This window comes from Rhea pennata, chromosome 1 (genome assembly GCF_028389875.1).
Source record: "Rhea pennata isolate bPtePen1 chromosome 1, bPtePen1.pri, whole genome shotgun sequence".
Classification (NCBI taxonomy): Eukaryota; Metazoa; Chordata; class Aves; order Rheiformes; family Rheidae; genus Rhea; species Rhea pennata.
This window is the reverse complement of record NC_084663.1, coordinates 50117535-50143993: the sequence shown is the minus strand read 5'-3', so window position 1 is coordinate 50143993 and position 26459 is coordinate 50117535. Positions and strand designations below refer to the sequence as shown.

Sequence of the window (26459 nt, the reverse complement as noted above, 5' to 3'; positions counted from 1 at the left end):
ATCCAAGAATAGCTGGTTTAGGTTCCTGTGTTCACTGGGCTTTTCTTGTATGCAACATTGAGCAGAACATCATCATTTATTTCACAAATGTGTTTTGATTCCTTGGCTTGATTTATTATTTATAAAGCACTGCAGAATACTGTTTGTAATTTTAAATAGCCTTGGTGTTTAAAACAAGTAACAGAAATCCCTGTGACGTCTAAACATAGAGTGATTTTTTAAATGCTTTTCATTTTACATTCATTAAACAAATTTTGTGTAGTTTATGCTAAATTCTTAATTAGGACAAGGTGACATCTGGGAATGAAAATGAAGGATAGCTTCCATTTTAAGATACAGAGCAGATTTAAGCCCAGTGTGATGACCTGAGCTGGAATAGCAAATCCTTAGTTAATTTTCTGAGGTCTGTTGAAATCATTTAGTACTGAAGTAGTATGACTTTAGAAATAGGCTAAGACAATTTCTTCTAGGAGGGATTTTTTTCCTGTCTTTCTTCCCATTATGGTAGTTTTTGTATCCCCTTAGCAGGAACTTCATACTGTGATCATTAAAGTTGTACAACTTTTGCCTTTGGACAAGGGCATGAATTAAATGTTGATGTCTTTTGGATATAGCTCTACCAGTGGACAGGTTAGTGTTCCTGATTACTGGCCCTCACCTCTGCTGCATGCTCTCTTAGGAGTGCTTCTTAACCCGTTTAAGCTGAAGTAAGCTAAATGGAAACAATTTGAATAGTAGTTCTTTGCTAACTTTGACTAAAACATTAAGAATAATGCTGATATATACAAACTGAGTAAGAGGCAGAGAAGGTGGTTGAATAGTTAATGCAAGCTAATGAATCTCTTCCGCCAACACAGCAGCTTACAGAAAGTAGCGATGGAGCACCGTTGGCAAGGATGCCAGGTTCAGCATCAACAAGTTTGGGCTAATGACAGTGATGTATTTAAAAATAATAATTGACTTTGCCTGCCAGAAAGCCTCACTAACTCATTTAATGGGGGCATAAACAGACAATATTTGCAGAGTATCTATACACAGAAAGAGATTAAAATTACATTTCATTTGAGTCTGAAGATTAAGGAGAGATATGATAAAAGCCTTTTAAGTAATGCAGAAAAGATCCAGTGCCTGTCTTTAATCAAAACGCCTGCTTTTAGATGCTGCTTCCAATAAATGGGACTGGTTCAAAAGAAAATAGATGGATATATAATTCTTCCTCCATTAGTTTCTGTTTCATAGATGCTTGAAAGAGCTGCTTTTTTTTTGATTTGATTATATGGGATGTAATATTGCCAAGCACTCAAGAAATAACTTCAGAAACACATGCAGTGATTATACTTGGTAAAGTAGGTGTAAATATATACAGTATAAATACAGGTGCTAATGTTTGTGTTAGTCTTTACCTCAAGTAATAGAAGAAGGGCTTTACTTTTACACTCTCACTGTGTTGGAAATTTTCCAAGAAAGCAATTTTGCCTGACCCCAGGAATTAACTATTGCTGACAAAAAGTACAAACAGCTCACCACAGACTGATGGAATACCCAGCTGCAAAAAGAGAAAATATTGGACAGTTGGGGAGGCGATGATCTAACCGTGTTGGTAGTCAAAATATTGTCAGTTTTCTACAAACAACACGTCTCCTTTAAGAAGAACTGAAGGGGGATCACATATTAGTTTTATGTAGTTTTAGAAAGAGCCTTTACAGTCTTAATGGCCACTGTGCAAGAAGTTATAGAAGTAAGTCCTTTGGGAGTTTAAGCAGAGAGTGGTATCACTGACTAAATGGTCACAGGGCAAAGCATTTCTTTATCACTTCACTTTCACTGTGAAGTTTCTGAGAAATACAGACAAGGAACTTTATATCTGATGTGAGAAAGGGAAATCAGTAGAGCAGCTGAATGAAAGAGATGTCATGGTAAAATCAGAGAGTGAGGAAAATAATTTGCAAGAGTGTTCAGAGTAGGATATGAATCAGGTAAAAGTCGATTAGTCAAGCTTTGGTAACAACTTTTCTTAAGTGGTTGGTATCCTGGCAGGAGTTTTGGCTCCTCCCTCCTCTTGGAATAATAATAATATGGTTTGCAGTTCATACTTTTTCATATATTTAGTTATGGGATATTTTAAAGAGGATCATAAAAGTATGTGTACTTTGTTTCATGTTGTGCTTTCCAGACTCTTTTGGAATTTCAGATCTTATTGCTTTATTTTTGTAGATAGGATTAGAAAAGAACTATAAACATAATCAAAAATCTTCAGCGTGTGGATAAAGTTTGGTTTATCTTGACTAGTTTTTTTCCCTTGAAAGGAAAGCAGAACAGTCTGAGTCAAGAAAACAGCAATTATTTGAATCAATCTTCTTGTTTTCTATGTTAGTAGTAAAAACCAACATTTATGGCTGATGGTTACACCTGATGGATGCTTTGGAAATGTGGCATGATTTGGACAAGTCTAGAATAAAAAAGCATTTCTGAAATCACTTTAGTTGGACACCTTGAAGTTTACTCGCAGTTACTGAAGCTCCAAGCGCAGACAATGGATAGAGTTAATCTAAATCCTTTTGTTCACTGGGGAATTTAAAGTTTGTTCTAAAGTACCTAGAGAACATCGCCCAGGTTGCTCCAAGTTTAGAGTGTGTTAATCATAAGACTTACATGAAGCAATTCAGTATTTTGGAATTTTGGCTAGAGAGATTCAGGAAAACAAGCTTTTAAAGCATGAAAGTATCTGGTGCTAAATATATAAGTTTACATGTGAGAAAAGAAAGCTAAATTTTATTTTTCTTTTTAATTCATTGCAGGGATCTCTAAAGAGTGATTATGCATACCTGATGTGAAGTATAATTAGATACCTTAGGTAAGCTGAAAGTGAACTATTAAACTTACAGCTGACCCAGAGTTTCTTAAGAACTTGTCTGCAGCTAGTTCTAGCTGACCTATCTTAACTCCCATCTCTCTAATGTCAAGATGGACAGTCTAACAGGTCATAACTGTTCAAAGAGGCAGTCTTGCTGCTTTGCAGAACTGGATGTGGTGCTTTGTGACTTTGCAGTGAGCTGCCTCAGGCAGCTAAACAGGCTGAAAATAAAGGTTACAGCTTCACAGTGCAGATGAACTGAACTAACAACTCTCTATCATTAAGAATGAAAAAGGAGTTTTAGCTCCTTTCTCATTTTCCTTTTGACTCCTTCCCCTGACATCTAACCACGTGTTCTTTCTTTTGGCCACTCTAGAATTAACTTGATTGCAAAGCAAAATGATTCAACATGCTTACTTGGCAAATGTTTGGTGCTTTTCTGCTAGGTCGATTTTTGTCTTATTAGCGAGTTGAACGGCTCACTGTATGATCAGAGGAACATGGGAGCTTGCTCAAGACAAGCAGGACCTCCTCGCTATGGCTGAATTGTAATTCTGCTCAAGCTGCCTTTGAAACCATATCCTCACTCTACAAATCTGGAAGAAGTTTCTGCCAGTTCAGTTTCTTGAACTGACTCCTAGGGGGGTTAGGTGTATACCAATGCCAGCACAAGGACAAGATTAAGAAATAAGGCAAAAATGGGGCAATGGAATAGGAATGCCCGTTTCAGCTAGCCATTTCATCAGTTTACTTGTGACATTAAATGGTGCTTCAAAGTCTGTAAATTAAGCACTGAAGTTTGGTTTTTTTTTTCACCAGTATAGATGATATTCTTCAGAGCAAGGTCTCCCAGTGCACTGTATTTTAACATAACACATTTCAGAGTAGAATATCGTTGTTATGAGCACTGAGTTGGTCAATTAGTGCCCTTGTGTTTAGGGATCACAAAGCTAAAAAAAAAAAAAAGAAAAGAAAATAACTACTACTCTCATGTTTATGCATCTTGAAGTTGCAAGTGTCAGAATTGAAGTGCATGGAAATTCCATGTCTTTAGCCCAAAATTCAGCCTATGGTCTACTTTTTTTAAGAGCTCTAGTGCATAATCAAAGACATCTGCACAACTCCTGCAGTCCTAACTGTCTTCTCACCTGTAGTACGCAGGTATCTGAGTTGCTGTTGAGCTAGTTGCTGAGTATTACTGTTTACTGCATGACATTTAAATACAATTTCAGAATGATACACTAATCTGGTGATTCAGGAATTAATTCAGAAGTAGCTTCACCCACATATATACTAGCAGTGAGAAGACTAGATAAAGGATTGATTCAGTAGGATCTTCCAAGCTATGTCATTTCTGCTTATAAGAGGTATTAATTTAAGAGTTTCAAACCAATCACTTGCTTCTAAGTATTGCTCTGTGACTGAGATACCTGAGTACGATAAATCTGCAGGTTGTTCTTGCATGCACAAAGAAATTTCACCTGCTGGAGTGAAGCTAGAATAAGATCATATCCTTATAATCAGTATAACTTCATAAATCAGGCGTGATGTACATCAGTCTTAAAAACCATGTGCGTTAAATAATCTCCAGGGGGATATATTGGCATATATCAATTTTAAATGACCTTAGTTTAGTTTTGTGTGCAGGCTTTTTTCTGCACAGAAGCTTTAAGATGCAATGTTGCAGTAGTGTAAATGCAGTACCATGTTCTGTGCGTAGAAGAGAACTAATTCTAACTTAGAGCTTATGAATTTAACAGTTCTCAAGTCAAACTGATTTAAATTTCACAGCTTTTTCCATAAAAGGTTTATCAGCATTTATAAATGAAGCACTTTACAGCTCTGCTGTATAATTTCAAAAACTTTGTAGTCACAAGCTTGGTACCTTCTTAGAGGTGTATATATACTCACACACACATGCTCTATGCTACTGCAGGTTTAGCTGTAATGTATTTAGTTACAATATTTGTTGAGGCATCTGATTTCTGTGTATTGGTTATAATAGCTGCATGTTAAAGCTGGTTTGCTTAATATTTTCTGTTGAGTACCAACATGATTTTCATGGCTGTCTTTTACTCGAGGTAATCAAGAGTTGGTCTAGCTGTATCTGTATCAGATACTAGATTGCTTTCTAGAAATTTTCCATTGCTAGTAATAATACAGTTGTAACAGCAAGGGCACTGACAGTTAGCATTTTTATTTTAGTAGGCTCAGGTAAGGAACAGCTAGTTAATAGTCCTTGCAAACTTTTAAAAATACTCTGTCAACTTACCATGGCAACTGTTTAGTGTAATCTTGCCTGTAGTACCTGCAGATTCACTCAGGTGATTTTTTTTTTCCTCTTTTCCTCTTCCATGGTATGTATGTGCCACATGCTTGCGGCCAGGCAGTTTGCCTTGCTTCCACAGCTGGTTCTGCACCCATGGGCTAAGTAAGTTTCCTTGTGCTTATTCCAGCCCATATGAAGAGGTAGGACAGCCACAACCTATTCTCCAGACTCCTTTTAATTTTGAGAGTTCAGTCTTGTTTGTATGCTTGAAGTACTCTATTCAAGCAAATTTACTGCAGATGGGAGGCAGATGGCTCTTTTGGATAAAGTTTCAGAATTTATCACTTCTAATTGCTTGGTTTTGCCTCTCTATCTGAAAGTTACTTCCATGGCTGGAACATCATGGTTTGCTCTATTTATAGTCCTTCACTGCTTTATTGTAAAGTAAAATGTGATAGTTTAAACAACTTCCAGCATTTATTTAAGCTAGCTTGTTTTATTAATACTTCTTAGCTGAGAAGGCAGTAGCATCCAGTTTAGGGATACTAGCCAGTGGGTGTGAAGTGTTTTCTTAAAACACACACCACTTGATTCCCAAGATCACACTTCATTTTCTTCCAAGACAATGCTGCAGAAGTGTGCATCTGAACTGCACAATGATTTAACTAGTAACACAGAATGACAAGATAATCGGTTGGAAAGCTTTACATTCTGGTTTGAGGCTTCTCTGTCTCAACAAGTCTGGAACATACGTAAATTTGTACTACAAGCTCATAGCTGGTGAATCCGTGACTAACTATGATCGAGAATTTAAGTTTCAGGATGAGTGTCCTGCTTATTTTTGCAGTGTTTAGAATTAACTGCTTGTAAGAAGCTAAAGAAAATAAATTATTTTATTTTATTTTATTTTTGTTTTATTTTATTTTTGTTTTGTTTTATTTTCCTAAGATGCATTATCAGGGGTAGGGTCAAGCAGTTTTGTTGAAAATAACATTCTTAAAGGTGACTTTATGTGACAGTTGAGGTTCTTAATGATGATGATGTTAAGCGACTGCCATGCTTTACTAAGGCATTGTTTCTCAGAGCTATACCATTTGCAGCTCATTCTCTAAAGATAATAGCAGTTGAGAAAAACCTCCTTAAATGTGCTTTGAATGGGGAATTCTTCAAGTCCTGAAGTAACTGAGCTTGAGAACTCTTGCAAACACAGACTTTTTCTTGATCCTGAGATTCACATCTCAAAATCTTTTCTGACCAATAAAATTATTCTGTTCGGGGAAAATAGGAGCATTATTTTGTTGAAGGAATATTGATCTAGTTGGGTTTTCAAAGTCCGTTGTAATTCCATTAGGAATCATCACCTTTGAAGCATTTTGATTTTAAAGCAGTTGATAATAGATTGGCTCCTCAGTGCCCATTCAGTTTAAAATTTCCTCTAGTTTCATGGCATTTAGACTGTACTGCTAGACTTCAGTATGTGTTGGAGGTTGTAACTGCGCAACACTTTTTTTCTGTTCCAAACTCAAAAATCATGTATCAGGGCATGAAGTCTCTCTTAGAGAGCTCTTCTGCTGCTCTCTTTAAGACTAAAAGAGAATATACTAATATTGCTCCTAACAATAGGAAGGTTATGGCCAATTCTGGATTTGAGAGTGCTGAATATTTTAAGTTTTGTTTTGTTTTTTTGTTTGTTTATTTTTTTAGTTTTGGTTGGTAACACTGTTTCTTTCTTATCCTCTGAATTAATAGTGTAAAAGTACCTGCTTTCTTACAGCTGTGTGTCTTGCTGACCAGAGGTATTTCTTGTTACACACAGGTTTTAGTACCAGTACAGAATTCTGCCATTACCAGTACAAATTCTCACTATGCTTTTGGTGAGTATTTGGCAAATATGGCAAAATAGTTGAGAAGAGAGTCCAAGTTTTATGTTATCTGAAACACTATCTCATTAAACAGAGATCCACAAGAAATTTCCATCTTTGTTCTTCAACTGCTCACTTCCTTGAGACTTGGTCAACAAAGAGAAGTTGGTGTGAACTCTCACCACCCACAAAAGAGTTTGCTACAGCAAAGACGTGTCTTTTTCAGGGCATAATCAACAACACAAGCTTAAATGCATCCTAAAACACAGGTAAGAGTTTGCCTTATGAATATGTACCATGCTGTGGATATATAGCCCTGTAAGTAAAACTTATTTTCAGAGCATGCAGGTTGATTTGTCTGATAGTGCATGGAGCATCATCTGGCTGTGAAAGCACAGATCTTGCTAGGAGTCAAGTCCCCAGGGGTCATGGACAGATCCATTGATTTTACTGACTCTAGGAATCATCAGAAAATTCAGAGAGAATATGGCCAGAAAGATCTGTCTATCCAGCTTGAACAAACCTGTTTTGTTTTTTGGATCTAGTAAATGTTCCAGTTCTGATCCAAAGTGTCTGTCCTCTAGGCAAAGTAACATGGCTTCTCCATTGCAGTGCGTCTTGGGAGAAGCCACCAGACAGTACAACTTCGGCGTTCACTGTCATTCTAACTGAGGCTGGGATTTGTAGGGCATTCTTCTAGTTTATTCATAGAGCTTGCAGAGAGGATTAAATTTGCCCCCTTTCCCCTTTAAACTGTATTAAATATTACTATCAAGTAGCTCATTATGCCAACCATTTTAAAAACCTACTCCAATGGATTTAGAAGATTTAGAAGCTTCTTTTAGAAGGATTGAAGATTTGGATGTTGAAATGTGTTGTTTTATTCTAGTAAATGCTATCTATTAAAGATGTCTTACAGGGAGCATTTAAGGAGATTTAAATACTTTCTAATGCCTTAGTTGCTTGAAGTAGTGACTGTAAGTGGAACCTGTATCTCAACAAGCACTTAAAATTACCTTACTGTAGTTGTCGTTCTCAGGGTTACAGTATCAACATATATTGCATGACCATCGTACTTTCCTAGTAGCACAGACACTTATAAAACCTGGCATCTCTGTTGACAAAATAAAACGTTTCTTTGTTTTTTCTGCCCTTTTATTATCTGAAGTAGGTGAGGCCCACAGGCTTGACCTTAGCAAATAGACGTGGCCAAGATTGCAAACTGGATGTGCCTGTATGCCATGTTCGCAAAAAAAAAGTCGTGGAATGCAAGACTTGGAGGATAATGACAATTTAGAGTAGTGTATCTTCTTTACGTTTGTGTTGCTAAGTGTAGTTTGGTTCTGTTTGGCAGGGAAAAATGGAGAAAAAACATAGAATTTGCATAATTTTGTGAACTGTTTAGTTCTTGAACTTTCGTGTAGGCAGTGAAAATCCATGTGGTTTCAAATCAGCATTCTGACTTATGATAAATTTGAATTGTGATCAATCCAGGTGAATGTTCAGTTGTTTAGATTTTCTTAAAAGTACTGTCATTTTCAAAGTTTTTGTTGAATCTTAGTGTTTGGGGGAGTTGTTTTGTTTTGTTTTGCACACCTCCAAAATGTAATTGCTATAAATTTTGAATGGTTGTTTTCTAACTTACTGGGATATTAATGGTGTTGCATGTGCAACTTGTGTATGTAGTGCACAAAGTGTATAGGGAGAGGGTTTTTTTATTATATTTTTAGCAATTTAATGAAGCAGTATCTGGCTGAAGAAGGCATATTAAATGTTCCTTACAGACCTGTATCTGCAGAAGTGTGGGTTATAGCTGTAATCCAGTTTTGGTATATCGTTAAATGTTTTGTATAACACTGCACTTCGCAAATAAATGGACTGAGAGTTCTCTGTCTTGGAAGATTTACAGTTAACATAAATAGCTCATTATTGTTATTTAGCTAATGGAAGACAGGGACCAGAATTCTGCCTGAGGAAAGGCTGAGGAAAATACCATCAAAGAAACCTTGCTCGCTTGCCTATCAGACCCGAGCTGGGAGACCAACTGTTTCATCAGCACCGTAGGGAAGAGCTGGGCTGTGGGGGAAGCCAATGAAGGAAGCAGCTGCAACTGAAGCGTAACAAGCAGGGCAAGGCAAGAAACCGATTAAATTCAAATAGCTCTGTGAAAGTGAGTACACAGTAAATGTAGCATCATCAGTTATTTCAGAGAATTTGGAAAGAGAAGGATACTGTGGTTGTAGCTTCAGGAGAAAATGTTTTTCTTCCTAAAAGCTTTAAGATGTCATGAAGCAAATGGAGCAGGGTGCTCCACCAAGGAAGACAGGGACTGGAATGACTGCCATAAATCATACTTTGTTATGGGAAAGGTTATAGATATGGCTTTTCTGATGGAAAAATAATGGTATTGATGATTTTTTTTTTCTGGAAAACAGAAGATGCTAGAGATAGTGATTATAGAATGGAGAAAGGATTTCAGAATGTAGTATCTGACCAGGCTGACGTAGGGAAAAATGTATTCTTCCCTTGTACTGAGCTTGTAATCATTATTGCTGGATAAAATCAGATTAAGCTATCCAAAATGCATATTCTTGTGCATAGCCATTCAAACTAGACCCTTAGTGAAGCAAAAATTGTGTTTGAAATGAGATAATCTTTTATTGTATTCTTGAAAATATCAACACAGTAGGTCTATGTCGAAGCATTGAAAGGATTCTTCAGCTATTTAAAGAAGAATAATTTGCAAATCAAACTGCTTTAAAAATACTGTTATTTTTGTAATTTCAAGGAACTCATGGCATTCCCCTAACTGAAAAAAGTAAGAATCACAGAGCATTTCAGGTCGGAAGAGACCTCAGAGGGTCTCTAGTCCAAATGCCTTCTCAAAGTAGAGTCAGAGGTAAGGCCATCCTATGAGATCAGACCCCATTTTCAGAATTTTAGTTTTATACTCTTCGTTTTTGGTAAAGTACTGTTGTATGTGCAATATTTCTGCTATAGCAAAATGTCACAAAGCAGTAACATCTTCTTGTAAAACAACTTTTTGCAAGAAGTGCATGTCTGTCAGTGCTGAAGTTGGTCTTACCTAAGAGTGTGTCTTTATTACTGAATAGTTCTCTAATTCGCTTAGGGAGTTGAGCTTTTTTGTGAATGAACTAGTACAGATTTCTGGCACTGGGTGTACAGACTATGTGTTATTTTGTTGCTAGTATTTTATTTAAAACGAGAGAGATTTTCGGGATAGATGACATGTTTTAAGTAATCTGTGAGTAGTGGTTGTGTCCCACCTCACTGTATGCAGCCGTGAACTAATTAAGTGCTTCTGCAAGTTTGCTGACGTTTATTAGGTCTTCCAAGGAGTAAATGGTTTTAAATCCAAGCCTCAGTCTCATGTTTTATATGCACATCTGCAGTATCTGTAGTCTTTCTTTGCACATCACTCAGAGTTTAGGCACACCTCAAAGGCTGCAGTTCTCGGCTTAGTCAAACGAGATTTCTCTTTCTAAGAGCAGAGTGGGCTTCCAATGAGCTACTTCACTATTCGCACAATTGATTGTGCAAGTTTAGTTATCACTGCGGTAGGAGACAGTTCACAGAAAGTCCGGCCAAATTAAAGCGTGAAAAAGCAACTCGATGCATTTGTTGCACAGCTAACTGCTTTTTTGCATATGTAGCTCCATTCATTAATATTCTGACTCTTCATATGGTTACGTGATGCCTGTAAATAATTTAAAAAGCTGTCATGCTATGTAAAAAAATCTTTTAGACTGACACTGTTTATTGTTAGGTTCAAACAGGAATATGTATGTCAGGATTAAACATCTTTATGACTTTGTCTGCGATGAGAAGCCTGTATAGCCTAAGTATACTGTATTTGAAGCAAAGTAAATTTAGTATATAGACAAATCTTTTAATATTTGGCTCATATAAAAAATAGATATTACAGTGTTTTTAATACAGTTTTAACAGAAAATTAAGTATTTATGGTGCTTCACAGCTTAATTTCTGTTCCTTTTATATACTACCTAAAGTATATTTGTAGATAGATATCCAAACAAACAAGGCTTAGATCTGAATACCTAATATTGCATTATATAAGTGTCTGTTAAATCCTGCAAAATTCTTGGGAAAATTTGGACACTTTAGGCTATAGCTACAGTGTTGATGGTAGAACAGTCAACTTTGTTTTTTTATTTGTTTCTTTTGTTAACACATCTGGGTTTTGCCTTCCAGTAGTGCCTTATAATAATTACAAATTTGACCTTTAAGCACTCCTGTTAAGCCTATAAAATCAGTGCGAGTTCAGGAAAAGTTGGATTTTTTTTCTTGATACGTAGCAACAGAACTGTTGGCAAGGTTCCAATTTTTAAGATGTTAATTACACCCTGCTGATGTCCTGGCCAGTAATACCCATCTGCTATCAAATTGGAGTTTATTATATTGTTGCTCTTCGGGAAGAACAGGAAATCTCCATATGAGTTAGCTGTGTAAAATGATAAGTTTGCGAATAGAAACTAAATGATTAATTGAACTTTAAATTCTACAGGAATGTCACCTTCAAATAACTGTGAAGATTCTTTACTTAGGTGAACTATATTTTTCCCAAGATATTTTTACTGTTGAGGCTATAGATGTTAAGCATCTTCTTTCCTTTCTTTGACAGGAAATTCTGGTGATTAAAGATCATGGCAACCATAGAGGAACTGGCCCATCAAATTATTGAACAGCAAATGGGAGAGGTACATAAACTTTGAGTCCTATCTAAAAGACTTTGAGTAATAAAATGTACAGGCTGATAAACAAAGCCACAAGTATACCTGAAGCTGCAGAAGACCCTCCCATGGAAGATTAGAAGAACTTCTTATGCCCATTTTAAAGTTATGCTGCAAATTCTTTCTTGCCAAAGTTTATCCACAGAAATGAAGCTAAAGAAAATCTAGCAGTGTTTCTAGTTAAGTGGCTAGTTCTCCAGCTATGCTTTTGAGGCCTGTGGTAGTCTCTAGAGAGTGCTTCAGTTGTATAATGATTGCTTTGCTCGCTCTTAGTTACGAATTTGTATGTACTTTCAGCTTTCCAGTTGAGCAATCACTTCAATTGTCTTTTTTTGTTGTTGTTGTTGTTCTCAAAAGTAAAACTTTGCAGTGGTCCTCATTGTAAAGTATTTGGTGATGTTATAAGTCAGGGGGAAGATTCAGTTCTTGTTTTTGCCAGCTTATGTTTTTATTTTCTGTAACCTGTGTACAGAATATATGTACTGCAGTCTGAGTACATCTAGGGGTGCACAATTAGATTGGAAGTCTGGATAAGTATATAAATACCTCTTTAGAAAATTTAATCGTAGTGTAGTCTATTTAAAATTAGTACTGCTTTACATTAGGTAGAACTAGAAAAATGGTATTTATTGGCTTGAAATATCCACTCTTAGTTTCCTGTCTGGTGTAGTACATAGAGTTATTTTTCAAGTAATTTTGCTTCCTTTCATTCTTGATTTCAAATAGAAAGATGTAGAGGGATGTTAATCCTCCTTTATATAAATTCTTATGCCTTTCATTATTGTAGCATCTGAGTTGCTGCAGCTACCTCAAAGGACATAACTGTTGTATGTCACATGTGGTACATTTATTGTCTACTTCATCCTCTTTATAGGACAGCAGGGTGTCTAGTGTGGTTTTATTTTAGTAACATAATTCTTTGGGGAGGTCAGTGTATGACTGTATTTCATGTTCTGTTTTGTGCAGAAGAACACATTAGCCAAAGCTAGTTGAAGTATACGTTTCACTTGCAAAAAAGGATGGTGAGTTTTATGATGCTTTTTAGTCTCTATGAGAGTTGTTTTTCCAATTATAAATGCGATTCCATGAGCCAGTGAGCTGATGCAGTGTTTCAGTGCCGCTGCGAAGGGAAGGTCCTCTTCTTGTTACTTGCCTTGTGCCGGTAGTTGTTAAATTGTTCTGGGAGCTGATTCAGTTTCCGACGCCAGCAGAAAACTAGCCCAGGCAAAACAAGTGGAAGGTTTTCCACTGCAGCCCAGAGAAGGGAAGCAGGGGAGAAGAAGACCAAGGAGCAGGGGAGCAGTTTGATGTGTTTGTAGGTAGGGAGTTGCAGGATTGTCTCTGATCATTCTGGCACTGCAGCCTTACAGTTTGCATGGAAATCATTCTGTCAGCAGCATAGATTAGGATTTGTCCTTTAAGAAGGTCCTGCCATGCCCAAGACTGGTCTTTCTTTTTTGGCAGGGCTGCAGCTCAAGCATTCCCCAGTCCTTGCTTAGCCACTTACTTTCACACTGTGCCAGTGCTCACAATGCAGTGGTTTAGCTTTCTGCATCACTGTGTGGTGGACAGAACGGAAAAGAAAAACACAGGATAGCAGAGGAAGCTCATTTCCCTTCCAGCTGGATCAGTTCCCTTATCTGAGACAAAGTGGAGCCCGTCCTGGCACAAAGCAGACACAGTTAGGACTGAAAAGAGGGCAGTGCAAGGCAGCACTCGCCAAGCCAAAACTGCTGTTAACGGAGTGCTCCTGAGTGCACTGCCTGAAAGGGGGAGCCAGCAAGGGAAGTGATCTTAACAGGGGCCTTCACAGAGTATCTTACGTAGAATTTATGTAAGTGGAATATGAAGGAAAAAAGTTTTTCCCATTCTTAAAAAAATGGGAGATGCTCCTGTGTCTCATTAAAATAATCATCAGAAGTGTTCTATAATGTAGTTCTGATTTCTTTATAATGTTAGTTCTTGTTCATGAAGCATTTTAAAATATAAAATTATTGTGAATATTTTTATGATGATGTTCACAATGGTGTTCTTTTGTCAGACTTTTTTTTCTTTTTTTCCCCTTTTTCTTTTTAATAAATCTTGCTTTTATGCAAAAAAAAAAAAAAAAAAAAAAGACATAATTTATAGCCTGGCCATGAATCTGCCAACTATTAATCGTATTTCATTGAGTGTTTGATAATTAGTATGTCTACATCAAGATCACATTCCTTAATTCAAGTTGGGAGGCTGTCTATCAAAAGCTCCTCCAAATCATCCTTCTTTAATCTGTGGTTCTGTACACTGTGTGTGGCCATTTGTTTCTGCAGTCCTACCAGGTTAGAGTAACAGAAGAAAGTTGCATATTTGTCTAAACAGAATCTGTCACATACATGCAAAATACATTTTTTAACATTTTTTTAACAAATACTGTAATTTTTCTGGTCAATAGTATTTTTTTTTAACTGCAATAAAAACTTTTATTCCTTATAGAAGTAAAAATGCAAACTGACAGTTTGTGTGAATGATAACCAGTTTTACCTTCTGCAGCACATAGATGATGGTACTTTAAAAGACCAAGTGTAAACCAGTCCTGGAATATGTAGCTAATTTTGTACAGCAAAGACAAATTCACATAATACCCCGGCTGCCTTTAAATCACCACATGTACATGTACATGAAAGGCTGATGCAAAATTTTTGTGCTTGTGTGTATCTCTTGCAAGCTCTAAATTTTGCTATATAATGGACTCTTCTTTGTCCTTTATTTAAGCAGAGAGTTGGATGAAGTGTTTGAATACTGACAGTATTTGTAGTTATGAAAAATACTATATTTTTCAAAAGCAGTGTTCAAAAACTGCTCGGGCAGTAGTTTAACAAGGATTTCTTTTGATTCTGCTGGCAGTTTAAGTACTCCCTCAGCAGCTTCATTCCACCCATGCACTGGTTTGGATGCATCTCAGCATTGTGGACACCTGAATTGAAGGTTTGATCTGGGTTAAGAATAGCCTCTGTCTGTCTGTCTCTTGCTGAGTAGTTTTTGACCCTGCAGTGTCCTAGTCCAGAGCACTGACTGACTAAACAACCTGTTTTACGTACCAAGCTAAAGGGTTAGCAGCAGATAACTCACAGGAGCTGAGACGAGTACCGAAAGTAATGCCTTTTTGGTTGGCGTTTTGAAACTAGCTTAGGCTGATGGCAGTTCTGCCGTAAGGGGAAGGCTTACGCACCACCCCTTCCCCTTCTCATGCTCGCCTCCGGCTGCATTCTTGCCTCCTTCCTTATGCTGGTACTATGCACGTACGTGGCAGTTTGGTCAGCAAAATCAGGAAACTAATCCAGCAGGAACAACAAAGCTTTCAACCAGCCACTAAATTGTACCCTTACTGCAGATACAGATATATATTCTTTACATTAATCCCAGAAAAAAAAAGTACAGTGGAATAGGAATGTTTTTGTAATAGTGTAAATGTTGGGAAATATTATTAATACAGAATTGCAGGATGTTACAGAATTTTTGAACTGTGTAACTAGTTCTGGTGCAAAGAGTTTGAGTGAGTTGCTAGGGATTTTAAGTTAAGTCAAAAATGCCAGTCTGAAGGTATATGAATACCCTGTGAAGACAAATACCTCATTTGTACTACAGTGAGTCCAGCTTTACTGAAGCCTGTGTAAATAGCAGTTGGACTTCTTAGTATTTATTGACAGATAATGTAATGGGTAACACTTTCCACTGCATACCTTTGCATTATGGCATGTTAAGAAATAAAAAATATTCATAATAGTTAAAGCACTTCCACAAACTGTCTCAGAGCATTCACATGGAAGTTTAAGTTTGTTTTAAGATGCTTTGCTTACTGACCTCACACATTTCATTAATTTACTCTGACTTTCTTGACAGTTCTCCAGTATAGAATGCTGTTACTCTGTTTTTACTGGTTCAAAGCTTAGCAGAACAGGAAAGGACAACTGCTGTGTTTCCACACCAAAAATTCTTTTATCACTTTCGGTAAAGCATTGAGGTAAAAATATGTTAGTGCACTCAAACATATGTGGCAAAATGTGGCACAGCTATGATAAAAGGTATCCTGTTAGGTATGTCTCCCATACATATCAGCAGTTATAACTCAGAAAATAGTCAGTCTGATTATGCGGATTTGTCAGCAATTAATAGCTTTACCAGAAATGCTTCTATATTTTGTGTTGGAAGGTGTTATAAAATGTCTTTAAAACATTGAAAATAGTAGAATTTTCTGACCTGCAGAATTAAGCTATTAATTAGATTCCTTTTACAGTAAAAATGTCACACTCCTCAAGCCTTCTGCAGAGCAATCAGAAGTGGTGAAACCATATGGTAGTACTGCAGTACATCCCTTGTCAATCCACTGTATTTGTTTCTTCTTTTTAGATTACCCATTCCCAAGGAGCTGTTACACAGACACTAATGGATGGGACAGCACAACGAATACAGATTGTCCCTGCAGATTCAGGCCTCTCTTTACCACAGCGCATACAGGTATGCTTTGTCCAGTATATTTTACAAGCAGTGCTGAAGTATTTTTTTTTCTGCTAGTTTTTATGTATGATTCTTTTTTATTTGCTTCATGTTATTTACTGAGATGTAACTATTCAGTCCTGGATGGCAGAGATCTTTTCTATATAAACAGGAGTGAAAGGTCTAGAAAACATTCCGACACTGTTTCTACTTTTCAGATCTGGAGAATTCCCTCCTGTTTGGGATCTGTTGCCTACATTAGTTAAAAATTATGTTAATTGGGTCCAAAACCAGCTAATGAAAGACTTTTCCTACTTTCCTGTCTTAAGAATTTTAAGATTTACAAAAATTAGAAACATGGAACAGAAAAGGACTTTTTCCAATACCATTGCTCTTTAAAAGCTGAATAGCTTTTAGATTTGGTAATTCAGCTGAGTTCTTGGAACATTTCTATACTTTGCAGGGGAGGGAATGCTGCAGGGATCATAGTAAGCTATATTTTTGGTATTATTGATACAAGTCATAAGAAGTACTGGCAAGCTAAAGGCTGAGAGTGCTTTAAAGGATGTTGGTAGTTGGCTGTCTCAGCCAATGTTATGCATCCCACTATACTACTTTGTAGACTAGTGAGGTAATAATCTCCTGCATTTAGTTGAAGGTTGGAAGTTTTTTGGCACGGTGGGTAGTGAAACCATAATCAGCACAGATGTGTATGTATATGGAGATGAGGAGAATTTGGGGAATAGATTTTTACTTTTCATCCGTTAAAAGTCAATGTGAGTCCCTGCAAGCACATTGTTTTTAAATTTCCTCTTAGAGAAAAATACAACTGCAGAACAAATTTTAGATTGTTGTCAGATACATGTTGTTGCACAGAGAGACACACCAGGTGAGCTAGCTGCTAGCATAATGTTGGCTGCTTTTTCTTTTGCTGCTTCACTCTTCAGTATTTTTCACTGGTATTTCCTGTTTCAGTGCATTGCATTCAAGCTTTTTCCTACCTTCCAAGACTCTTCACAGCTGCCCCTGCCCCACCCATGATCTTTTGTTTTATCACCTCTCTGCCTGTACTCTTATTCATGATGCCAGTCTTACCTATTCAGCAGATCTTTATTCTTTCAGGTATCTCTATGACTTTTCTATGTTAGCCTTTACTTTGGATATAGCTGTACCTTTCAATGACTAGTTTATGTTAATCAGTTGCTGTCTCTTTTTCTGTTTTCCCATCAAAACCTGTGTGTGCTATAATGCCCCTTGTAATTTGTAATGTAAGCCATTTAATGTAATCTCAGCATCAGGGTCTGAATGTGGGACAGTGTCTAAAACCGTGAGCCTTTATTTTTGAACAGCAAGACAGCTCTGTCCGTTCAAAGCCAGTTGCAGACTTCTAAACCCTTGTGTGTCAGCCACTGAGGGGGAGAAGAGAGGACTGCTTTTGGGTAGGGACTGCAGCTACTGCAGATCGGATGAACGTGGAAGAATTGTGTTTCTAAAGGTTGTTATTTTTCAGGGGCCTTTGTATAGTTTTTCATCATCTCAGGTAGCTGGAAGATCCTGTGTTTCACAGCTACTTTGTCCTCTGTCGTTTTTCACTACACTTACTTGCTCCAAAATGGACAGTGAGCTCTTTGGGACAGGAATTGTCTCTTGCTATGTGTGGAACAACACTTAGTAGAATGGGATGCTTCCTGCAACAGGCTCTACAAACATGGCAACACTATAAATGCTAATAAATTAGGTAAGAGGTAGAATTTAGTAACGAAAATTTTGCAGAAAGAATTTGTAATCAAAAATAAACTGCTTGTAGGAGAAATATATATAGTTCAGTAAGATAGTCAAAAGGAATATGTTGAATTGGTTCATTTTAAGTGTATATTTCAATTAATTTTTTTTTGCTTTATCTGGCATCTTGAAATATAAAATGCGTAGTAAAATGTTCTTCAAAATATGTTTTACTAGTCTCCTTTTTAGAGAATGTTAACATTCTGCTCTTGAGGATAGAAGTTAACGGTCATTTGATCCTAAATGGACATTTCTGTTCGAAACCAGCTCTGTTACAAACTAGTGTATTCTACATATGTTTACAGACTTTTTTTTTCTAAAACATGAATTCTGACTTATTTAGGTAATTAATTTATTGAAATGATGTTCAAATAGAAGTCAAGACTTGTTTAAAAAAAAGACTTAAAAAGCTGTAAAAGAAAACAAACTGTCCTACTACCATCAAGATGCTTAAATGAAAGATGTGGGGAAAATGTATTTTTAAGAAGGCAATCCTGAATTACTAAATTTTTGTTTTGTAACATGATCCCTATGGCAACATTAAGTTTCAGATTATTAGGAAACATAATGTGTTGTCACCTTGTCACCAAACCCCAGTGGATTCCCTTGAGAAGATGAGTGGTTTTTTTTTTCCTCTGATTATTGAACATTTAGGTCTTGCAAGTTGTTATACTTAGATGAACAGCTACTCTCTTTGTGATTTCAGTGGAATTTGTGCCGGTATATGACTGTAAGAGGCCAGCTGCAGACAGACTGCTCTTAATTGCTTAAACTGCTTTCTGTTGTGCCTCTGTCAGCTGCCAAATGTTTTAGAGCTAGCAGAAGGCGTTTGTGTAGATTAGATACCTTTGTATGGATAAAATAACAAAATAATACTTAAAGTAACACTGTTCGCTAGATTTCTATCTTACGCATCAAGATCTGCTTGGGCAGCCCCCTAGATTGCCAGGAAGCCACTTGAAGAATTGGGACATTCTTTATGAAATGAATTTTATGAATTAGCAATAATTTTTCTGCCTACCATCCTGTTGTATTTATCCACAAGTGAAATATGGAACTGGATTACTATAGGAAAGCATATTAGTTCAGAGATGGTATAAATGTTCAGCTGTGTTCAGAATTTAACATTATATATTGTCAAAAAATACCTTCACCTTTAGCTGAAATTTGTGTGTTGGTTATTTTCGACATAGATTTTTTTTGAGTTAGGTATAATATAAAACTACCCAGATAAAGAATATGGTATATTTTTTAAATGTTTTTATGTATACAATTGCAGTTTCAAATTTTAGTAGTGAGGCTGACTTTAGGTAAATTTATCTTTTAAAGAACAGGTGTGGAAATTCAAGAAACAGCACAATATTCTGTGTTCTGCTTTTGTACCTGTATGCACCTATTTAAAGATGTTATGCAGCAGATTTCTCCTAATCCCAATAAAGTAGAGGTGTTTGTAAGGAAGGGGGAAGGGGAGCTACTTAGAAATAGTTAGAAATGACACAAGAAATGAAGTTTGTAAAATGAAGAAAAATGGAATGAGAGGAGAAAATTAAAAGGAGAATTAAAATGCTTCCCTTCTAAAGAGTGTAGACCAACAGAAAGGAAATGGAAGGAGAAACAGTGGACTGCCACAGTCATTCACAGTGCTGGACGTGTGGCTAGCTCAGAAAACAGAATGAAAAACCCCATATTAATGAGGTTGGTAACTGATATGGGGGTTTTGTTCCATCTTCTCACCCTACTCTCCAAGTCTCGGAGTAGTTAACATCCCTTACATCTTTAGCCTCTGGAGTTTTATAATCTTACCTGTACTTCTAGGCTAAGTAAGGTTTTAATTCTGTTTTTTGCAAAGAAATATTTGGAAATATGTTCCCTAAAAATACAAATAACAAAAGGCCACTAGGAAGAAATACATTCCTTTTGTATATTTTGACTCTTATAATTGCTGACTATTTGAAATTTGGTGGTATTGATTTATCTCTGCTGAAATTAGATACTCAATAATTAATACTTCTCTTGCTGCGTATCTTTTTCAAATGTAAGCTAAGCAAAGTTTTGGAAACATACATTGATCATTTGGAGAACATTGAACATTTGGAGAAACAAATACATTGAATTAAACAAATTGAAAACATTGAACATTTGGAGAAACTAATGTGCTAATTGTGAAGGTGCAGTAGCAATGCTGATAAAAATCAAGACTTGTGTGAAATTATACCTCACTGAATTTCTGCGTGCCCTCATTTTCCACCTAGCAAATATATATAATATTGCTGCCCTACTTAAGTGAAGTTAATGAAGACATTATAAATGATTTCATCAGTGATAAGGACCATGTGTGTGTTAAGGATGGGTGGATGTGTATTAATGTTTGGTTATTAAAACTTTTAAATTGGACTTGTTTTACTGATTTGTAATTCAAAAATAATTGGCAGAAAATAGTGTTTGTAGAATGGTTCTCCTTAGTCCTCAAAATCAGCCAGGCAGTTTTTGGTACAGACTTCTGTATGGAGAAAGACAGGAAGTGATTAAAAGTGAGATTTGTAATGCAAGAGAGGTGTAATCTTAACTATTGTCTTTGAGCATTATGAACTTCTGACAAAGTTAGCAAAAAACAGAGTTCAATGAAGGGCAGAGGGCAAAAGTTTAATAAAAATCAGCTATATTTGTACTTGAAAATAGAGATGAAATGAAAAAGATAATGTAGACCTGTTCTTAATTTCTTAATGTTTCATTTCATAATTAAGTTTTCCATTAATAGAAGAGAAAATGGCAGAGAGAGCGCTACCGTTTGAATTATTTTATTAAAAAAAAATCTAAAGCCTAAAATCTGTATACAGGTGAAAGAAGATTATTGCTTTTCTTGTTGTTTAATGCTTCTTTTTTTTTCACTTGGAAGTAGATGTAGAGTTGTGATGTTAGAAAGTTCCTTGTTAAGCATCCAAATGTGGGAGGTGCCGAGCACCTCTTGCGGTACACCGTGAATCTGGGGGAAGTTCAGGTTTCTCAGAACTTTGCAGGTTCTAGGGCTGCGTTGCAGACAACTTGGCAGAGGTCTCAGCAGTGTTGTAGAAGCATGGGCCATGTAAAACTAACCTGAATTCGGGTTTTGACTTCAGACACCCTTGACTGAAGCGTGTTTAAAATAAAGTGAAAATCCATGGTTTTGCCTGAGTTTATGTGACTCTTGTGTGACAGAGGGGGAAACGATCCTGCTTCACAAACGCCAAGGGCAAAAATCCCATTATCTTCAGTGCCCAGATTGGGTCCTAAGACTGAACTTAAATTACCATAACAATTTGAGATAAATGTATTGTTAGATTGTCACAGATCAGCAGACGGGCCAGAAGATTCAGATTGTTACAGCACTTGATCAGAGCTCAGCAGGCAAGCAGTTCATCCTAACAAATCATGATGGCTCTACCCCAAGCAAGGTGATCCTTGCCAGACAAGATTCCTCTCCAGGAAAAGTTTTCCTAGCAACTCCAGATGCCGCAGGTGTCAACCAACTGTTTTTTGCATCCCCTGATATATCTGCACAACATATCCAGGTAGATAATGCACTTTATTTCATAATATTGGTTCAAATGGGATAAGAGGAGATGTTTTATTTCCAAATATGTCTGTCTGAGTTCTCCTTTTTTGAGTTTTGTTTTTTCAACTGTATGCTTTTCCTTGCATTAGGACATGGCACAAATACTTAGAAATTATGAAGAAAACAATTTGGTTTTTGTAAATCTGTTGCTTTTTAAATTTATACTCTGGCTCATGAGGTTAGAAAGACCGTTGTTATTTTTGTCATTTCCAGCTCCTGCCATACTGACAGTCCTTCTTATTTCTGCTTCATTGAATCTCCATCTATTTTTGAATACCATTGAAAACTTGCTCTCTTCTCCTTTGTCTTTATCACTTAACATTTTTTTGTTTTTGTTTTCCTTTTCACATACTGTTGAAACTACTATTGAACTGTGTGAATTGTTTTCCAAAAGTAGGTTCTGAGGGAGACTGTACAGTAGGCAAGTACATTACACAGTGAGGGTGGGAAAGCAATATTAAAGATTCTGGGGTTATTGATGTGGGATTGTCAGGGTTGAAGCTGCCTAGACAGGCCCCTGGTGCTCTTTAGTCCAACACAAATTGTGTGCGCTGCTTCCTTAGCCCTCACCCTCTGACTTTTGAATTTTCTGGCCCACATCCTCCCCTAAAGAGCACACGGTGGCCGTGATTTGAAGAGTGTGAAAGCATGCACAGAAGGCTTGGGAGATGTGAGCTCCTTTTGAATAAAGTAGGACACGACTGCACATCAGCTGAAGCGTAGCATTATTGCATACTGATTTATCCATGTACATTTATGCTGCTGTTAAATAGATCAGTGTGGTAGGCCAGACACCATAAGGACTGTTAAACTAACAGTCCATTTAGTCCGTTATCAAACATGTGCATAGGGAAAGGTATTAAAAATGAGACAAGTGAATAGTAGTCTTTCTGAGCATATTCTTTCGCTTGCAGTAGTCAGTGGCTTCCAGAGAGCTCCTGATTTGGAGTTTATAGTGAGACTGTCACATTTGATAGCTAACTCTGGAGCTAACTCTCCATTAATTAGTTTAATAACTTTTTTTGTTATTTATATAGACCATTTATGCTTTGGTCTGCACAATATCCTGTCGCCATAAATTCTATGGTATAATTGTGTGTTATGCAAAGAGTACTTATCTTCTGAGAAATATTTCATTAGGTGTCTCTTGCACTGTGAGAAAAAACAATAAAGGATTCTGCTGTTCTTGTAAATCTCTCTTTTATCCTGTGTCAAGTAATCTTTTTCAAAACTGAACTCTCCTGATCGTTTTAGTTTGTACTTGTCTGGGAGCTAGTCCACATTTCTGATTAACTACCCATATGTGCAAGCTTGAAGCATAATTTTGTATTGTGTATTACATATTTTTTGAAACTAATAAATCTTTGCAAATGGATATACAAGATCTTTGCTCCAAAGAACTCTGATCTGAATTTCTGATTGCTGTTACTATGGAAGAGGTAGCAAAAGTCAATCTGATTGAGAGGAATTTCAGCATGCGTTGTAGTGTCATACATTTGTATCTTATGCAAACCTCAACAAAAGCATAAAGCAGTGGGATGTAGTTTCTAGTAATCCTTGTAGAAAATTATTTTCAAAGGCACCCTAAAAGATGAGAGATGAGAAGTGTATCACACTGATTTAAAAAAGTAAGATTTTGATGTAGGGAAAATCTGGTTGATCAGTTCAAAGCTCCAGTTCTAGTTGTACAATGTGGGCAAAATAGGATAGCATGAGATGCAATCAGAGTATTCGGTTACTAAGGTAGTTTGTTCTTTTGTCAATTCAGATATATTGGTAGGGATTTTTTTTCCACTTAATGTTGGTGAAATAGCGTAATGTTTGTATTCAACTGCATGCCCCTTGGGCTTTTTCATATTTTTCTGTCCTGAATAATCTTCTCATCTTCAGTTTTGCATTTTTTAATTCTGTAGCCTTCACTTGAAAATCCCTTCCATTTGCTATGCAGAAAACTTCTCTTTCATTGCATCCTATCTTTCATTCACTTATTTTGCAAGGCCCTTCCTCCCATTGTCTTTTTCACCTCCAGTGGCTCTTCATCATCTTTATCAGCAATTCTTATTCTACGTATTCAAGTCAGCTGTTGAGTTCTCTGAGTCTGAGAGTATCATCTCCTCATGGGCCACATTCTGTAGTCCTTACTTACGTGAAACTTCCAGTTTCAGCACAGGTTTGATCTATGGAAGGACTTAGAAATGTGTTTATTTTACATAGTGTCTTGAACATACATATCAGCAGTAATGCAAATTAGGAAGGAATGAAAGCTTAATTTTCTATTAACTCATCAAATATATTTTTAAAAAGATGTTAATATTGAAAAAAAATATGAATTTGTGAGATAGTCTTGTTAATAAAGGTTAACCAGAAATAGGTTTGTTAAACATTTCTATATGTATAGTCTGTATGATTTTTAAAATGTTCCAAAAAAGATAATTTTAAATTTTCTCTACAGAGGATATGTGTATATTCAGTCAGAGATACCTTTCTTTTTATCAGAGATCCTACTTTGAATATGCAAAACAGGAATGAAAGAGTCAGCCTTCCCATTAAGACACAGTAGACATTAGAAACTCTTAAAACTATATATTTATATCACTTCTTAATCGAAAATTTGCTGTCTTCTGTTGTACATTATTGTCGGGATGACGTTTGACTTACTTGATTGTGTGTGTGCTCCTTTTTTAAATTTAGTTTTAGCTGTGCTTTATTTATGTCTTGGCCTGATAGAATTTTTTAGGTCAAAGAGAAGGCTATTGCGCCTACCCTGAGGTGCTGTGGATCAAAGGTGATGTGCTAACAAAGCTTACAGGTACAAGAGATTAATTAATAAGGAAAGACAAGAATACTGTAATAACATCAAGCAGTTACTGGGCACCTAAATATGCAAACTATGTACTGCTGATAGTTAATGATACTGTTTTCAGAATGTATTTTCTATCGGTCCACTATTTGTATGTTATGATGAGTTAACAAATCTGAATGTAGAAATAATGTCTTCCACAAAGGATTCTTTTGTTTTATTTAGTGCTTCAGTCTCGTTTTTACTATGACCAGGTCTTTAGGATATATGAATTTTCTCTAAACACAAAACTGAACAAAAGGTAAGAATATGCATATACTAAATGTATTTCAAAATATCAGTCTGTTCTGCAGAAGTAGCATTTAGATAGAAGAAATCTTGAAAAGTATTACACATAAAACTTTGATTCCATCCTGAATAGGAACACAGTGGCACATAGCTCCTTTGTTTCTATGAAGACTGTAAAATGTAGTTGAGAAAACCTCATACTTTGTAGATCTGCACCCTTATCTTAGAAGCAAACCATAAGCATTAAATTTATTTTAATCTTTCTTGATGTCAAGACAAAGAAAAATGAAATCATTCTGTACTTTTTTTTCAGATCCTAACAGACAACTCTTCCACAGAACAGGCCCTAAATAAAGTGTTTGATCTGTGTGTTGTATGTGGAGATAAGGCATCAGGTATTCACTTTTCTTTTTTCTTTTTATTTTATTTTTTTTAGTGGTGCAACAACATAAAAGCAGTTTAAGGGTCTTTAATTTATATAACAGTTTGTATGCATATATGTGATACAGGAATCTGGGAAACCTGTTACAATCTCTTGAAAATTATAGCAGATGTGATTGAGGTATCTTATAAGGAAGTTTGTGAGGAAAGAATCTATAAATAAGTTTTTCCTTAAATTGGTTCATATTTCAGATTTATTTCTGCAGTATGCCCTACTTAGTTCAAAGACAAGCCTTGATGCCTCTTCAGTATGTATTTTGAATGTTTATCAGTGATTTTTCTTTTTAGACTTTTAAGTTCAGAGGATTAAAACTGTTGGAATTGTCAAGTATGTCTTAAAACTGGTGTTTTTAAGTAATACTTGTGTATTTTGCAGTATAGCAGGATCAGAATAATTTACTAATGAAAAGTAGTGTTTAAACTTAACTTTTTTTCTGTGGTACTTTTTGTATGGTCATATTATATACCAGAAAATTCACAGAAGAACTGATTTTTGGAAAAAAAAATAATCTAGCTGTTTGGTTTACTTGTCTCAATGAGAAGTTTTACTAAAAGAGTTAAGGATGCACCATTATCCCATTAGGAAAATGAAAGGCAAAAGTAGAGCTTTGAAGTGATTGCCTACTGCTATCAAATGCTAGGTATGCAGTTCCATGTTTACATTGTATTCAATGGGTATATTTCTACAGCTAAATTTGTAATGAGCAATAATCAGACTTGACTGTAGGGATATTCTGAAAAAATTCTAAAAATTGCTAAAGATGTATACATTAAGAGTTTCTCCTATGTCTTAAGTACCTGTTTCATGAGCTTTTTTAACATTACTGTCAACAAATCCAGCAAGAAATTAATAAGCAGCTTGGTTATTTACCTTTTTGTAAAATTTATCCTGTGTAAGTATTTTAAACTAGAAACATGACTTGCTTATTCTTTTATGTAGTTTTATAGCCACAAGATATATTTTAAAATTTGTGACTGGTTGAAAAATAAGATTGTTCCTTTTCTGGCTAAAATCATAAATGCATTATTTTGAATAAATATAAACTGAAAACAAGGAAAGGAAAGAAAAGATAGTAGTAGTGTAAAACTAATACCTTGATTTATGTTGTTCTATAACAAGGGCGTCACTATGGAGCAGTAACTTGTGAGGGATGCAAAGGATTCTTTAAAAGGAGTATACGGAAGAATTTAGTTTACTCATGTCGAGGAACAAAAGACTGTGTCATTAACAAACACCACCGGAATCGATGTCAGTACTGTAGGCTGCAGAGATGCATCGCGTTTGGAATGAAACAAGACTGTAAGTCTGAATAAGAAGTGTAAATT

At 36.1% G+C, this 26459-nt stretch overlaps 1 protein-coding gene across 6 annotated transcripts in view; it reads left to right on the top strand.

The window, feature by feature from the left end:
* NR2C1 (nuclear receptor subfamily 2 group C member 1) overlaps positions 1 to 26459 on the top strand; it is a 53305-nt gene that overhangs the window by 6000 nt on the left and 20846 nt on the right. The window contains exons 2-8 of one of the 6 annotated variants that reach the window (XM_062585366.1): positions 6940 to 6997; positions 7080 to 7254; positions 11649 to 11724; positions 16144 to 16251; positions 21330 to 21560; positions 25006 to 25087; positions 26254 to 26433. In XM_062585366.1, the coding sequence (XP_062441350.1) occupies positions 11671 to 11724; positions 16144 to 16251; positions 21330 to 21560; positions 25006 to 25087; positions 26254 to 26433 (655 nt within the window). In that variant the 5' untranslated portion in view covers positions 6940 to 6997; positions 7080 to 7254; positions 11649 to 11670. The remainder of the gene's footprint in view (positions 1 to 6939; positions 6998 to 7079; positions 7255 to 11648; positions 11725 to 16143; positions 16252 to 21329; positions 21561 to 25005; positions 25088 to 26253; positions 26434 to 26459) is intronic. The other 5 variants (XM_062585396.1, XM_062585413.1, XM_062585376.1 and 2 more) reach the window with 5 other exon arrangements.